The sequence below is a fragment of the Pituophis catenifer genome, unplaced genomic scaffold, assembly GCF_029215685.1.
Source record: "Pituophis catenifer annectens isolate HBS135680 unplaced genomic scaffold, rPitCat1.0.hap2 SCAF_2, whole genome shotgun sequence".
Classification (NCBI taxonomy): Eukaryota; Metazoa; Chordata; class Lepidosauria; order Squamata; family Colubridae; genus Pituophis; species Pituophis catenifer.
In genome coordinates, this window is record NW_027256882.1 from 136013648 (window position 1) to 136029558 (window position 15911).

The 15911-nt window shown below is 48.5% G+C and overlaps 1 protein-coding gene across 3 annotated transcripts in view; it reads right to left on the minus strand.

Annotated features, from left to right (window-relative positions):
- The window catches only part of SPAG9 (sperm associated antigen 9), a 115616-nt gene that overhangs the window by 87277 nt on the left and 12428 nt on the right, over positions 1 to 15911 (minus strand). For all 3 annotated transcript variants that reach the window (XM_070937607.1, XM_070937608.1, XM_070937606.1), the window contains exon 3: positions 4842 to 4912. In XM_070937607.1, coding sequence (XP_070793708.1) covers positions 4842 to 4912 — 71 coding nt within the window. The remainder of the gene's footprint in view (positions 1 to 4841; positions 4913 to 15911) is intronic.

The following is a 15911-nucleotide window of genomic DNA, read 5'->3' on the forward strand; positions in this document are numbered from 1 at the left end:
AAGCCAGAATTGATCGGAGGGACTCCATTTTGAACTGATGATATACTATAAATTCGTTCAGCCTCTTGAGATCTAGGATGCCCCTGTGACCCCCGGATGATTTGGGGACCAGGAAGAAAATCGAATAGAAGCCGGTCCCGCGATGATGGTGGGGAACCAGTTCGATGGCTTGGATTTGAAGCAGGTGATGGATTTCTGCCTCCATTAGCTGGCGCTTGTCCAGGTTGGGAGAAATAGGGCATTGGACAAAGTGTGAGGGAGGTCTGGAGCGGAACTCCAGGGTAAGGCCAAGACGGATTGTCTGGAGCACCCAGGCGTCCGACGTCGAGATCTCCCACTGGGGAAGAAAATGAGTCAGACGGCCAATGGGAAGATGGATGTAGTCACTTCCCTCTTCGAAAAGTACGGGATCCCGTACCTCGAAATGGCCGTTTGGGTGCTGGGGCCTTTCGACCACGGTCTCTGAAGGAGGATCTATCGAGGGAACGGTCGAATCCTTGAGAATAGGGCCTTGAGGAGAAGGACCCCGAAGGGCCGGAGTCGTTCCAAAAGGGCTGCCTGGTGAAGTAGGACGATGGTCTACGATCTGCCCTCTTATACGAGGATGGCATCACCTTCCGTTTATCCTTGTCCTCGACAAGGATGGGGTCTAAGGCCTCTCCAAAAAGACGGGAACCCTTATATGGAGTTGAAGCGAGGCGCCACCTAGACTTGGCATCAGCTCTCCAATTTTTAAGCCATAATAGACGGCGAGATGTGACGGACGACACCAGGGCGCGCGAAGCGAACTTCACAGCATTGAGCGAAGCGTCTGCCGTATATTCAGTAGCCGCCACCAGTTTGTTGACGTCTTGGCGGAGGCGTGAATCCGCCGGGGGAAGGCGCTCGTGAAGTTGGCGGAGCCAGATTAAGCAGGCACGGCTGAAGAAGGAAGCTGAGGTGGCTGCCCTAACCGCCCAGGCGGTCGCGTTGTGAGTACGTCGGAAGTTAAACTCAGCTTTTCGGTCCTCTGAGCACAAACCGTCGGTGACATCGTTGGAGATTACAGAGGAAGCCGTCAGATTGGCCACTGGCGCGTCTACAGTCGGTAACTGAAGGAGATCTTGGAGACTGGGCGCCGAACAATAAAGCTTTTTGTCTAGCCCCGAAGGAGCGGGCAAGGAGGAGGGCGTGGTCCAGGATCGTTGGACCACCTCAGAAAAAAGCTGTGGACATGGAATAAAGTCCGCTTGCGCCTTAGGCGCCGTAAACAAGGCCTCATGTTGTTGAGAGGTACCGGGCTGATCAACTTGAGAGACTGGGTCAGCCATATTTGTGGCCAACTTGGCCTTGCGCAGGAGCGATTTGAATAGCGAGGGTCGAAAGAGCCCAGAGAAGGCTGGCTTTTCGGGTGGCATATCTGCATCATCAGATAAGTCCATATCCGACGGGTCGCACTCTCCCTCCTCCGAAGACGACTCCTCGCGGTGACCATGGTCCAGATACAGCTCGGACCCATGCGTCATAGCCTGATACTGGGCAGGGACCTGTTGAGAGTCCCGGGCCAGAGGAGGAGGAGGAAAACGTGGCTGAGGCCAGGCTCCATATGGTGCAGCTTGTTGAGAAGTTGCTGCCAGTGTCCTGGTAACCGTGTCAGAGATGATCCGCTGAATATCATACTGAGAAGGTGGAGGAGCTGCCTCCGTGGCGCGCAAGCCTGCCGCCGTGGGAGTAAAGGTTGCCTCCGGCTGAGACCACCGAGGAAGAATGGCACTGCACGAGAGGTCCACCGGTTCCAAGCAGTGTGTCGAAAACGCCTCAGGGAAAACTTCCATGTTTGGCGATTGATACAACGGTTGCAAAGGTTGTTGAGGAGCCTGATGGACGGGCTGGACCGTAGCTTCGACAACGGGCAAGAGTGGCGTCGGTAAGTGTGCGAAAGCAGCTTGTGTTGACTGGCTGCGCGCTTTCTCGAACTGGCGCTCCAGAGCCTTGTGTCTCCTGGAGGCGTCCTTGTCTGCAGCTGATGAGTGTTTTGTCTTTTTAGAGCGTGGAGCAGCTGATGAAGACGAATGTGAGGCGCGTTTACGCGACCGTTTACGTTGTTTGGCCTGGTCGTGAATGCGCTCGGGAGAGCTGTTGTTGTCCTCCAGATCGGATGAGAGAGCACGTTCTGCCATCTTGTAACTTTGTTTTCTTTTTTTTTTTTTCTTGGAAAGGAGGAAGATGAAGATTCAGTAAGTATTTAATTTATGTGGTTATATAGATAGATACAGAGGAATAGTTGTTGATTATTATTATTATTATTATTATTTTTTTACAGGAAGCAGTTGAAGATCTACGGAGTAAATGAAGATAGCCAAGGGCTAGCAGGTAAGTTTTTCAGGAGGAGAGGCGGGGGGAGGAGTTGGGGGGGGGGGGTATGGAGGCAATGCAACTAGCCAATTGCTCCAAAGAGACAGGCTAGTAGGTCTCCCAATGCTATTAAGCAGAAGATCGGCCTCTACGACTCACTGCGCATGCGTGAGGCTGTCACCAGGCAGAATTTGACAGCCGTTGGAAACTTCTCTCCTCGAGTAAGGCAAATGGCGCCGAGCAGGGCTTGCAGAGCGAGGGCGACAGAAAGAATGGGAGGGCTGTTCCCCTTTGAAGTCCTGAGCGGGCGATTAAATTGAGCCAAGGGCAGAGTCCAAGCTTCAGGAAAAGTCCTTGTGGGGGGAGGAGGAAGGCCGAGGGGCGCGAGCTGCGCTGATCGCAGCTCCCAGCGCTGAGGCGAATAGGAAGAAAAAGGCGCACGCTTTTGAAATGCAGTTCAAGCGACGACGCCTAGAGCCCTTAGAAATTTGCAAAGCCGATGGAGAGACAGCCGAAGGCTCAGAAGCGCTTCCCCGGCTGTCTAGATCGATAGGAGAGTGCTCCGGCAATGAAGGGGCGCACGTGGGGCGCTCCGGCGCTCGAGGATCGCTCCGGCGAAGAGGCGTCCGAGGGGGAGGAGGCTGTAATGATCCCTGCGATGCCGACGGCGTGCGATCACTCAGAAGTGATCCAAACGCCGGGAAGCCCCCAGGACGATGAAAGGGAGAGGAGAGAGACGCCGCTGAGCATAGGGCGTCAATCTCAAGCCGCCAAGGTGAAAGTCCAGAGGGTGAGGACGGCAGTGTGGGCAAGGCTGATTTTGCCACACACAGCTGCGGCAGTTTAAAGAGGGCAGTCCCTAGGGCAGGCGTCAGTAAGATGGGAAAACACTGACAGCTTGCCTGAAGCAGCAGGCAGACTCACCACCCGGCAATTATAGAAGGGAAGAGGACTGGAGTTGGAGAATCCAAAGTTTCTGGAACAGTTTCAGGTAGCAATCAGAGAAATTTTCAGACAGTGTCACAGGCTCAACTGAGTGAACTAAACTGGGACTCAGTTGAGCAAGTGGGCGTGTCTGAAGAGAAATCTCTTAAAGGAACACACTCAGTGTAGGCTATCAACTACTGAACAACCCGAAGCTTTGGATTCTCCAAGCTGCGCGTTGGAGAAGCAGGAATACAAATTCCCACATACTATCTCCAAGATTCAAAAAGTGATCAGAAGCCCCCCTCCAAAAATCAATACATAAAGATCTATATACGTAGTTTTATTTCAATCTTTAACTTAATATTGTTCTTTGCATCTTTATATTTCTTTTTCTTTGTCCATCTCAATTATTCTGCAGTTTGACAATGGTATACATAAACATCCAAGGAAAAAAATCCGATTGCACTGGCCACAATTATCATCAGTAGTACTTCACAGTAATTTTTGCGTCAAGACATTATTCACCACTTGACAAATATAATCTGGGTAAATGTAGTCCTTGGTTTAAGACCATAAATGGGATTGGAACCACCAAGGCAGTGATTGGACCTGATTTTACGATCTTTTTGCTGCAGTCATTAAAGTGAATCACACAGTTGTTAAGGGTTCCCACATTGACTTTGCTTGTTGGAAGCTCCCTGGGAAGGCTACAAATGGCAATCAAATATACAACTACAATAACTATATGCTGATTGCCAAGAACCCAAATTTTAATCATGTGGGGATACTGCAAGGAGCAGTCGTAAGTCACTTTTTTCACACTGTCATAATTTCAAACAATTGCTAAACAAATGGCCATAAATCAATGATTATGTAATCCAAAACCCCTGCTAATCTTTTATTCAGATTATACTTTGGTTGGGCATTAGCCAGATTACATTCAATGACATTGCCTTAAAAAGCATGCATATCTAATATTTTTACTACAAGAAAATATGGGTTTAAGTGGCATAAATCAGGCAAACCTTGACAAAAAATATAAACATCTGAGAAGCTTGTTAGTGAAACAGGGGGTGGGCTTCCAAAATTCATGGGATCATCGTTTCTATCATCCAGAGTTGTTTCAGAGTCAGATGGCATACAAGATGATAAGGATGATCTGTAATGGTCATTATAACTGAAAGGAGTCCAGTTCAACAGACTGTTCTTCTCATTACTTTTTTAGGCAATTGAAGATAAATTTCTCATCTCAACTGGTCAGTTGGCAATAAAGGAACTACCTACCTTTCTCAATCATCTACCAATCTTTCCCATGAGTTCTCCCTTGCCATATTCAATCATGTCAACAACCTTGTGTCTGAACTCAAATCATGCGTTGTCAATATACCATCTATTTCTACCCTAACCCGTCAGCAATATTCAAGACCCACCAATGCCTTCCAAAAGCAAAGAATCAAAGCCTTATGAGATTTTTCAGAAAATGCTGATAGAGATTTAATATACTTGGTACTTTAAAGCACAAGTCCCTGAGTTCACTAATTACATAGAGGCACTATTCAAGGTAATACCTAGTTACCTACCTCTGTATGCCTTGAATGAAGAGCATTGTATTCCTTCTTTAGTTCCGCTTCCCTCTCCTCCAATCTACTAACTGAAAAAGAAAATAATTCATTCAGTTTACTATTTTCAACAATAGAAACAAAAGATGTTTACCTCAACCTAGTTTTTACAAATCCAAGCTATCAATTCAAATACTATTTTGATCTGTTTTCAGGGGGGGGGGGGAATATTCTTGCTTGCTTATTGCTCTTGACACAATCCAAGAAGGCCAAAGTTGGGGGGAAATGTGATCATGAAATTTTTATATAATGCAATAGAAATTATACAGAAAAACAAGGACTTTGCGCATATTGTCAGGACCACATTGCTACAAAATCCTACAGTTACGTTTTATTATTCCCCCACCATATTAGTTTAATATTAGAAATATAAAAATGAGAAACCTAACACAGAATCACATTAACAAATTAGCAAAGTATCATTAGCCAGCTATGTATGTTTTTAAGCAGGGGGAAGTAGAAAACAATAAAACAGATTATAGTAAGTTTGCTCAGCAGTACTGTATTTTTCGAAGTATAAGACCCAGCTTAGTTTTTGGGGAGGAAAATGGGGGGGGGGGAATCTGCCTACCAGGTATTCATCTGGCTAGCGTTCTTAGTCTGGTAAGCTTCAGCACATTAGTTTGCTGTTTTGTTATCCCCTGCTTGGAGATAAAAAACACCTTCTAAAGCACAACTGATCTTTGGAGAGAGAAGCAATGAGAAAAGCAAACCACGGAGATCGCTTCACTCGCTAATGCCGTGTTAGGGCTGAAAAAAATTTCACATCTGAGAGTCAGAGGAAGCAGGCAAAGGCTTCACCTGCTAGCGCCTCTTTAGAGTTGAAAAAAAGCTTCACAGCTGAGAGTCGGAGGGAGAAGGCAAAGCATGGAAAATCGCTTCACTGAAAAAAAGCTTAGCATGGAGATAACTTCACTCGCTAGCATCGCTAGCTCCTTGTTAGGGCTGAAAAAAGCTTCGAAAAACTACATTCGGAGTATAAGACACACCCAAATTTTCAGCCTCTTTTAGGAGGGAAAAAAGTGCGTCTTATACTCCAAAAAATACAAAACATCATTGGTTGTTGTTTTAAAGAAGAGCTTAGCAGCATCTAAGCACATAGCAAATATTAAACTTATCTATTTTATACCACCCTGATTAACTATACAAAGGAAAGCAATATTCCACCTAAGCTTTCTAGCATATTTCATTTTAATCTCAGTAGAGAAGATATATAATCTCAATGTCCTCTCAACTGAGCCATTTGTCAACTATACTTCTGCTCCATCTAGTGGATTACTTTATTGCCATTATGGGAACATACATGGTGTCAATAATTAAAGGTAGTACTTTGGATTCTTTTGCCTCCTGAACAAACAGGGACCTTCTCCAGATTTGATTGTAGCAAATTCATATAGCAGGAGTTTTTTAGATACAGTATATTGCTGCCTAATGCTCTCTATCAGTTTTCTTTCAACATCTAAGAGAATAGGTCTTTAATATTCTTCATCCACAGCTAAGTAATTGCAAACTCAAGGCATTATCTGACAACAGATGGTCAACATGAAAAAAATTATTCAAATACAAAGACATGGATAGTTTGTGGTATTATTGTATGATCAATAAAGTCAAAATATAGCCTCCACATGATTGATTACATTTCTCAACAGGCTTATCAAGTTTACCAAATTATTATCCTGTAGAACATTTGGACTGTCCAATATATCTGGTAGAGACACCAGGCTGGGGAAGATTGACCTATAGTTTAAGTTTTTAAAAAAAAAAAAAACCCTTAATGGAAATAACTGGAACATATTTACACACACACACACACACACACACACACAATAATTGCAGAACAGCGCATGATACATTATTTTTAATCATTGATCAAAAAGCAGACTATGCCTCAAGGATATTCCTGATACAAAGAGAATCATAGCCTAATCATAGCCTAACATTAATCTGCTAATATATTTGAAGTTAATTGAGAAATTAAAAACACTGAAGCTCAGACCCTAGAGCCCCTAGGGCCTAGAGCCGTGATGGCGAACCTATAGCACGCGTGCCACAGGTGGCACATGGAGCCATATTGATGGGCATGCGAGCGTTGCCCTAGGTCAGCTCCAGAGCACACATTTTCGGGCCTTCTCAACCCACCGGAAGAACTGTCCTCAACTTCTGAAAATGTAGACTTGAAAAAAGACACTAGGGAAGAAACAAAATGGCAGCCCTACGATACAGAAGTCAAAACAGAAGCTGCTGAATAAGGTATAAACCAGAGGTGGGCTGCTGCCACTTCAGATTGGTTCAGGCGAACTGATTGTTACGATTCTGTGCAGTTCGGCGAACCAGCAAATCCCACCACTGGCTGACCCCAACTGCCCCGTGCCGCTCTACCCCACCCTGCCCTATCTCAATTCGCCGGTGGCTAGAGTCACACCCACACCAAGCTACTCTCTGGCTCGCTCACCCAGACCACGTGGCCCAGCTGATCTCCGCGCCTCACTCACTTGCCTGCCTTCGCTGCAACAGACCACACCGGCCACATGGCCCAGATGATCTCTATGCCTCACCCACTTGGGGGAATACAGAAAGGCCCGGCTGCCTTTCGGGCCTGGCTCTCATCATCCTTCCACCTGCATGCCGCCTGCTCACCCTTCACCTCGGGTCGGGGCCCGGGGGACGTGCCAGTCCCTGGCTCTGGCCTTCCCCAAAGCCTCCGCTCCACTCACTCGCCCTTTGCCTCAGGGGATGCACCAGTCCCTGGCTCTGGCCTTCCGCGGGGCCTCCGCCCACATGCCCCCCGCATGCCCCCCTCTGGCCTCAAACTACAGTCCCCCGGACTGAAGAAAATTATCCAGCCTACGGCCTGCTGTGCTCAGTCAAAGGGCCGCGGGGGACAGCACGGGCATGGGAGGGCGGCATGTGCGCAGGGGGCACGAAGCGGTTGGGTAAGGTTCTTACCTGTAAGAAGTCCCATCTGGAAAGCGCTGCAGCAGAGAGAAGCAACCGGATTGCATCTCCGGCATCTCTCAGATCTTGCAGCCGCTTCTTCCGGCCCTTGGTGTTGGGCGAGCCTCAGTCGCTTGTGGAGACGCTCCATGTGCTCTCCGGGTTGGCAGCTGTTTCTCTCTACTACTGCTCTTGCTGGGAGGTGTCTTGTGCAGCACAGCAAAATTTAGCAGCCATGAGCTGCTGCTTTGGGTCCTCTTAAGTCCCATCCAGAAAGTGCTGCGGGCCTGCAGCAGAGAGAAACAGCATTCAACCTGGCTTCTTCTCTCTGCCACAGCACTTTCCGGATGGGACTTAGAGAAAAGTGGTGGCTCACAGCTGCTAAATTTCACTGTGCTGCGCAAGACACTCTCCCAGCAAGAGCAGCAGCGGAGAGAAACAGCTGCCAACCTGGAGAGCACATGGAGCATTTCCCCGAGTGCCTAAGACATGCCCAGCAGCAACAAAGGCTGCAAGAAGTGGCCGTGAGATCAAGCAACATCTTGATGGGTGGGAGGCTTGAGAGAAAATTCCTCCTCTGAGGGCTGCCCACCCGGAGCACCGCCGCCGCCACTCTGGAGCTCGCCCTTGGGACGGATCAGTAAGTTCCTGCTTTGCTCCCTGGGAAGGGCTCCATCGTGGAGGGCTCTGTGCCCAGACCAGGCACTTTCTCTCAGGCCTCCTGTTTGCAGTTGCGGGAGGAGGAACTATGTGGCGGGGAAGGCTGCCTGCAGTTCTTGCAGCCAAAGCCGGGAGGTCTGTGAACTTGCGTATGTATGAGGTCTTCTGCCTTGAGCAGAAGGTTGAACTATAAGATCTCCAAGGTACCTTCTAGCCTATGGTTCTAATGTCTCCAAAACAAGGGAATTTGCTTAAATTTTGTGTGTGTGTGTGAGAGAGAGAGAGAGAAAGAGAGAGAGAGGGAGAGGGAGGGAGGGAGCTGGCTTCTTACGGGTGCATTTTGGAGAAGTATCAAGAGAAATGGTAAAAGGGCAATCATTTTGGGATTAAATTCCAAATGAAATTGGGTCTTCAGGGTAAGGAGACACGAAGAACTTTCAACTACAGGTTTCTAAAAATCTTATTAAAATGAATGTCTAGAGGCAGCTCTTTAACTCATTAATCCAGAGGGAGCAAAAGAGATAGGCTATCTCTTAGTCAAAGAAGCGACGTCGAGTTGGCCCAGCCAGCCATTAGGGCAGAAAATTTGAAGCCCACCACTGGTACAAACCTGCAAAATTGGCCCCTGTTGACATGGCAGAACCCATCAGACATCAAAGGGTAAATCAACAGCCTGTTTTAGCTGCCCCTAAACTGTACTTGCTAAGAGGTAAATGAAGAAAAGTGAGGCCATTGTTTGTTTCCATCTGGCAGAAAACTACATGGAGTCTCCCCACTGCTACCATCTAAACAAAAATTCTATACAAAGGCTCATCTGTCCAATTTAAAATGGAAGACATTTCCATAATACTTATACAAACTTCTTTGGTCAAAACAATAAATCATTTTATAATTTAACCTATAGTAAGTACTCTGTGCCACGTTAATAACGTAAAGGTTTTTTTTCTTCTGAAATTCCTTAAAATATTTCACACTTTATTCATTCATTCATTTATTTATTTTATTTTATTTTTATACCGCCCTTCTCCAACATGACTCAGGGCGGTAAACAGCCGAGATAAAACATAACATATAAAATTTAAAAAATAGTTTAAAAGACATTAAATAATTTCGGCCCTCAATTTAAAACAACCCAGTTAAAACCAATTTCAAATTAAAACCAAAAGGATGGGATCAAGCCAGCCCGGCCAGATGAAATAGATGTGTTTTCAGGGCCCGACGAAAAGTCCGGAGGTCTGGTATTGTGCGTATCTCTGGGGGTAGGTCGTTCCAGAGGGCAGGTGCTGCCACAGAGAAGGCTCTCCCCCTGGGGGTCACCAGCCGACATTGTCTGACCGACGGCACCCTGAGGAGGCCCTCTCTGTTCGAGCAAAATGGCCGGTGGGAGGCTATTGGCGGCAGAAGGCGGTCTCGTAGACACCCCGGCCCTAAGCCATGGTCACCAACACCTTGAAGCGCACCCGGAAGACCACTGGAAGCCAGTGAAGCTCACGCAGGAGAGCTGTCACATGGGAGTGCCCTGTCGCTCCCATAATCCCCCTCGCGGCCGCATTCTGGACCAACTGGAGCCTCCGGGTGCATCCCAAGGGGAGCCCCATGTAGAGAGCATTGCAGTAGTCCAGGCGGGAAGTGACAAGTGCCTGAGTGACCGTGCGTAGGGAGTCCCGATCCAGAAAGGGACGCAACTGGCGTATCAGGCGGACCTGATAAAAAGCCCCCCTGGCCACGGCCGTCATATGCTGTTCTAAAGACAGCCGTGCATCCAGGAGGACGCCCAAGTTGCAAGCCCTCTCCGTGGGGGCCAGTGATTCGCCCCCAATAACCAGCGATGGCACCAGCTGGCTATATCGGGACGCCGGAAGCCACAGCCACTCAGTCTTGGAAGGGTTGAGTCGGAGCCTGTTTCTCCCCATCCAGGCCAGCACGGCCTCCAGGCACCGGGACATCACTTCAAGGGCATCGTTGGGGTGGCCTAGGGTGGAGATGTACAGTTGAATGTCATCAGCGTACTGATGGAACTCCATCCCAAAGCTACGGATGATCTCACCCAGCGGCTTTACATAAATGTTGAACAGAAGGGGCGAGAGAACCGACCCTTGTGGCACCCTACAAACAAGGCACCTTGGGGTCGACCGCTGCCCCCCTGCCAACACAGATTGCGACAGGTCATAGAGGTAGGAGGAGAACCACTGCAAAACGGTGCCCCCCACTCCCAACCCCTCCAACCGGTGCAACATGATACCATGGTCGATGGTATCAAAAGCTGCTGAGAGATCTAACAGGACCAGGATAGAGGAACAACCCCTATCCCGAGCCCTCCAGAGATCATCCACCAAAGCGACCAATGCCGTTTCCGTGCTGTGCCCAGGCCTGAAGCCGGACTGGAGCGGATCTAGATAGACAGCTTCATCCAGGTACTGTGGAAGCTGCTGCGCAACCACACTCTCAACAACCTTCACAATAAAACGAAGGTTGGAGACTGGACGATAGTTAGCCAAAACAGCCAGATCCAGAGAGGGCTTCTTGAGGAGGGGCCTCACCACCGCTTCTTTCAAGGCAGCCGGTAGGACACCCTTGCTCAAAGAAGCGTTAATAATCCTCTGGAGCCAGCCTCGTGTAACCTCCCGGGAAGCCAGCACCAACCAGGAGGGACATGGGTCCAATAAACATGTGGTCACGTTCAGCCGTCCCAGAATCCTGTCCACGTCCTCAGGAGCCACAGGTTCAAACTCCTCCCAGATAACACTCCTAAGACGTGCCTCAATCATCCCGTCTGGATTTACCCAGTCAGAGGCCAGGCCTTCCCGAATCTGAGCAATCTTGTCATACAGATGCTGCACAAAATCCTCAGCTCGACCCTGCAAGGGATCATCTCGCGCTCCAAGATGGAGGAGGGAGCGGGTCACCCTAAACAGGGCGGCTGGGCGATTATCTGATGACGCAATAAGGATGGAAAAATAGCTAGATTTTGCCGCTTTTATCACCACTAGGTAGGTCTTAATATGAGACCTCACCAGTGTTCGGTCGGATTCGGAATGGCTGGTCCTCCAACCGCTCTCCAGGCGTCTTTTCCAGCACTTCATCTCCCTCAGCTCCTCGGAGAACCAAGGAGCTAGGTGAGTTCGGTGCTGGGTCAGAGGCCGCAAAGGCACGACGCGGTCCAAAGCCCCGGCGGCCGCACTGTCCCAGGCAGCCACCAGGTCTTCAGCCGAGTCATAAGCCAGAGTCTCAGGAAATGGCCCAAGCTCCATCTGGAACCTATCAGGATCCATCAGGCGCCTGGGGCGGAACCACCTAGTCGGTCCCACCTCCCTGTGGCAGGGTGTAGCGGTTAGAAAGTCAAGTCAAAGGAGCGAGTGGTCAGACCATGACAAGGGTTCGATGACTATACCCCTGTATCAAGGCCACTTGACCACTGACCAGAGATAAAAACTAAGTCCAGAGTGTGCCCACCCATGTGAGTAGGGCCATGAATTAACTGAGTCAGGTCCGTGGCCGTCATGGAAACCATGAACTCCCGAGCCACCTCAGACGTTTCACCGATGGATAGCAGGTTGAAATCCCCCATGACCAAAAGTCTGGGGGTATCAACTGCCACCTCGGCTATGACGTTGAGCAGCTCAGGCAGGGCCGTTGCCACGTGGCAGGGAGCCAAGTACGTGATCAACAAGCCCATCTGCACTCCACGGCCCCACTTCACAAGGGAGTCACATCTGGCTATCTGTGGAACAGTGGTCTCCCTCGGATCAAGACCTTCCTTTATAATAACCGCCACCACCCCTCGCCCCTGCCCTGAGCTCTCAGCTGGTGGAATGCATGGAAGCCTGGTGGGCACATATATACGAAGGGAACTCCCCCCTCCTGGCCCAACCAGGTCTCCGTAATACTTGCCAGGTCCGCTCCCCCCTCCTGAATAAGATCACAAATGAGGGGAGCTTTATTTACCACAGACCTGGCATTGCATAGCAACAGCCGAAGGCTCGGGCCCTGAGAGTCTGAACAGCCTGGGGAACGAGAAGGGCTATGGGGACCGGGGCGTGCCACCGCTTGGAGATAGCGAGTGCGCGCCCCCACATGATATGGCCCCCTGCTTCCGCCATATCTGCCCCTCCCACTCAGCGTATTGATGGAAAGGCCCTCAGCAGAATGAACTCTAATGCCCCCCTTACGCCCAGAATCCGCACCCTCCGTGGCCCGACTGGCAGCTGGGCCAGACCCCTCCCCCTGTGGGTTAACCCCCAAACCCACACAAACCTCCTGCCCTCTAGAACCCCTTAAAAATCTATCTAAAAATTTCCCCAGAAAACCCCTCAATCCCCTTTTTGCAACATGCCACCTCTCGGGGTGCCAAAGCCCGTCATAAAGGTAGGCCTCGATAGAGTGGAGGGCCACACCTGCGAGGGGGGAATCTCGCAGAATAAGAAGCTCCGCTGGCGAATACATCTAAATAATCGGGGGAAGCCCACGGCCGGGTCCAAATTCCGGAAAAGGGATATCCAGTCAGGTCCAAGTCAATAAACTCCACTGCTCTCTCACAGCAGTGGATGGAGTCTTAAGCCATTTCGGGGCCAGATGTCGACACCAGCCGCCCTCTCACAAAAGCTGGGAAGGGCAGTCATCATCCAACTCCATACCAGACTTGAAATCCAGGGTATATCCCTCTACAATTATGAAGCATTGATGACAACCACCAATCTACAGGACCACAGGCCAGAAAAAGAGTCCGGTGGTTGCACCTTAGGCGAATCAGGAGGCCATAAAAAAGTCCATGAGAGGCAGATGTCACATTGTCCAGAGGCCACCTCCAGATGATAAATAGCCTCATAGACCATACGAGGCACAGAAGACCTGGCCAGAGATCTTTCACGGCCAATGGGGTCAACAATGCCTCTAGCTCACCCCCATCCACATGAGGGAGGGGGGAGAGCCTGTGGAACGATCAGGGGTGGGCCCTCTCCAAGTGGGTCACCCCCCCCATGGCTGCAACAGGCAGTCCCAAAAACAACGTTGGTAGCATAGTTGGTATAATAGTCAGAGTGCCCCTCGCTCTCCCAATGCAGGTCTCCTGTCCCTCTTTGCCCTCTCTGATGTCATCCCCCGCAGCCGCTCATCCCAGTGTCGCAGCCAGCGCCAACATTGACGTCGCCAGCCCTCCAAAGTTGCCTCCATCCACCACTGGGTCTCACAGGAACTCCTGCCATCCCCACGGATTCCCCTGGAGTGCCAACGAGGGGCAGCATCACCGATGCCGTCGCTGCCGTTCCACCAGCCCGGCGGCCACAGGGAGAAGCTGAGGCCGCTCTCACCCGGCTGCAAAGCCGCAGCATAGCCGCCTCTGCCCTCGTCCTGGCTGTCGCGTCCTGGAGAGCAACGAGCTCTCAAGATATCAGAAGAGACCGGTGGGAAGCTCCCCTCACTGGGCATGGGGCATAATTAGCTGGTCTGGCCCCCAAAACCCCCAAAAAGCCGGGAATATTCCCCCCGGCATCACCGCTGCTCAGCTGAGAGTGGCCATCTTGGACATGCGCAGAAGAGGAAGTCTCTTTCCAGCATAACGTAGGCAAACATAACATGATTATACATAAAATGGTTTTTTTTCAAAGTATTTAATCCACAAATACTGAATTAAACCTTCAACTGAAAGGATCCCAGAACAGCTTATAAAGAACAGCAAGAGTACTTAGTCATATTTAGATCCCCTCCAACACATGCAGTAAACCACTCTTTGCAATCAAAAATGACCCATCAAGCAAATACTTATTGGCAATCCAGCAAACGATGACTGTATTTTTTGCCTTTTCCGCAAGCTCTTTTAAAAATGGCAGCCCCGTTTATACTTGAACTAACTGGCCAAACATTTTTTTTCTTCCCCAATACTCTCCTTTTTGGTGAAAGCAATGGTTTGACAGCATCAGAACCTCTGCAAAAAGAATGGATTAAAAAAAAAATCCTGCCCAACCACTTTGGTAAAAACAGAATGGGAGCAAAGAATGAAGAGCCTGTAGTACAGTGGACTAAAGCACTGTTATTAACATCTGCTGCTTGCAATTACTGCAAGTTCAAATCTCACCAGGCTCAAGGTTGACTCAGCCTTCCATCCTTTCAAAGGTAGGTGAAATGAGGACCCAGATTGTGGGGGCAATAAGCTGACTTTGTATAAAAAAAAACACTGCTTGGGGGGTCCGAAAACCCTACTAAGCAGGTATATACAAAAGTATGAAGGTTATTGCTTAACGCATTGTAAGCCACCCTGAGTCTCCAGAGAAGGGCAGCATATAAATTAAAGCAAAAAAAAAAAAAAAGAAGAAGCAGCCAGCAGGCAAAAGAAGACCCTGCACGTACTCAAATTATATTCCACATCAAAGTAACTTCATTTAAAGCAAGGGATGAGTTGATTAACTCTGCTTTAGCCATATTCTGATTTTTTAAAAAAAATCAGGTCATCACCCTAAACTAAAGCACAATGCAATTTAGCATGTCATATGACGATACCCAACATAAAGGCAAGAATACAGAAAATCAGCCTTGTTCCGTTGAATGCACAGAAGATTGAACAGCTGCTCACACTACACTTTGCTCTTTAGTTCTGAATAACTCCTCCTTAACAGCTGCTGTATGCATTTCTCCTACCAGACAATAGCTATGTAGGCACAGAATTATGGAAAGGCAGCATTTTAGCAAATTCTACCTTTAAATGAACAAGTTATATCATTTTGCTCTCATTGCTAAAATAAACAACTAACCTAGTTCAAAATGGTTCTTATCTTAGGTATGATTTCATACATACATATGTATGATTATGTATGACCCATCATCTTAAATTTGTACACTTGCTTTGTTTTTTCCTTAAAAAAAGAATGTTTTTTTCTTTGTAATGATTGCTGGATTATGTGCCATCAGATCAGTACTGAATTTCGACTACCACATAGATTGATTTTCTCCAGGACAGTCTGTCCCCCGTTTGGTCCTTCTAGTCTTCCAAATGTACACTTGTCAGTAGTGTAATCATGTCCATCCCCCCTTGCTTCTGACTGTCCTTTCTTTCCTCTTTTCCTTTTTTTCTTTCCATCTTTCCCAGAATTATCTCTGTTGTATGCCTATGCATTAATATTACAACATCTTCATTTTATTGTCATTTCTTTGACTACTGTGAGCCATCCAGAGCCACTGAGGATTGGATGACATGCATGTTTCATTTATTATGCTTGGGTGCAGAGTTAGACAGATGTTTAGACTGAATTTAGCATTTTTGTCCACTCTTACCAAGGATTTAGGGTAGTCAGATGTTGTCCTTTATTATTATTAGTGGCATCGTCGGAGTATGTAAGCTGTTCCAAGTAAAGCTGCCTTTTGCTGACAATTTTGTCAATGCTGATAGTATTCAAGGGTGCTCCAGATGTTTTGGGATTGCACCCAAGGCACCTATTACTATCGTAT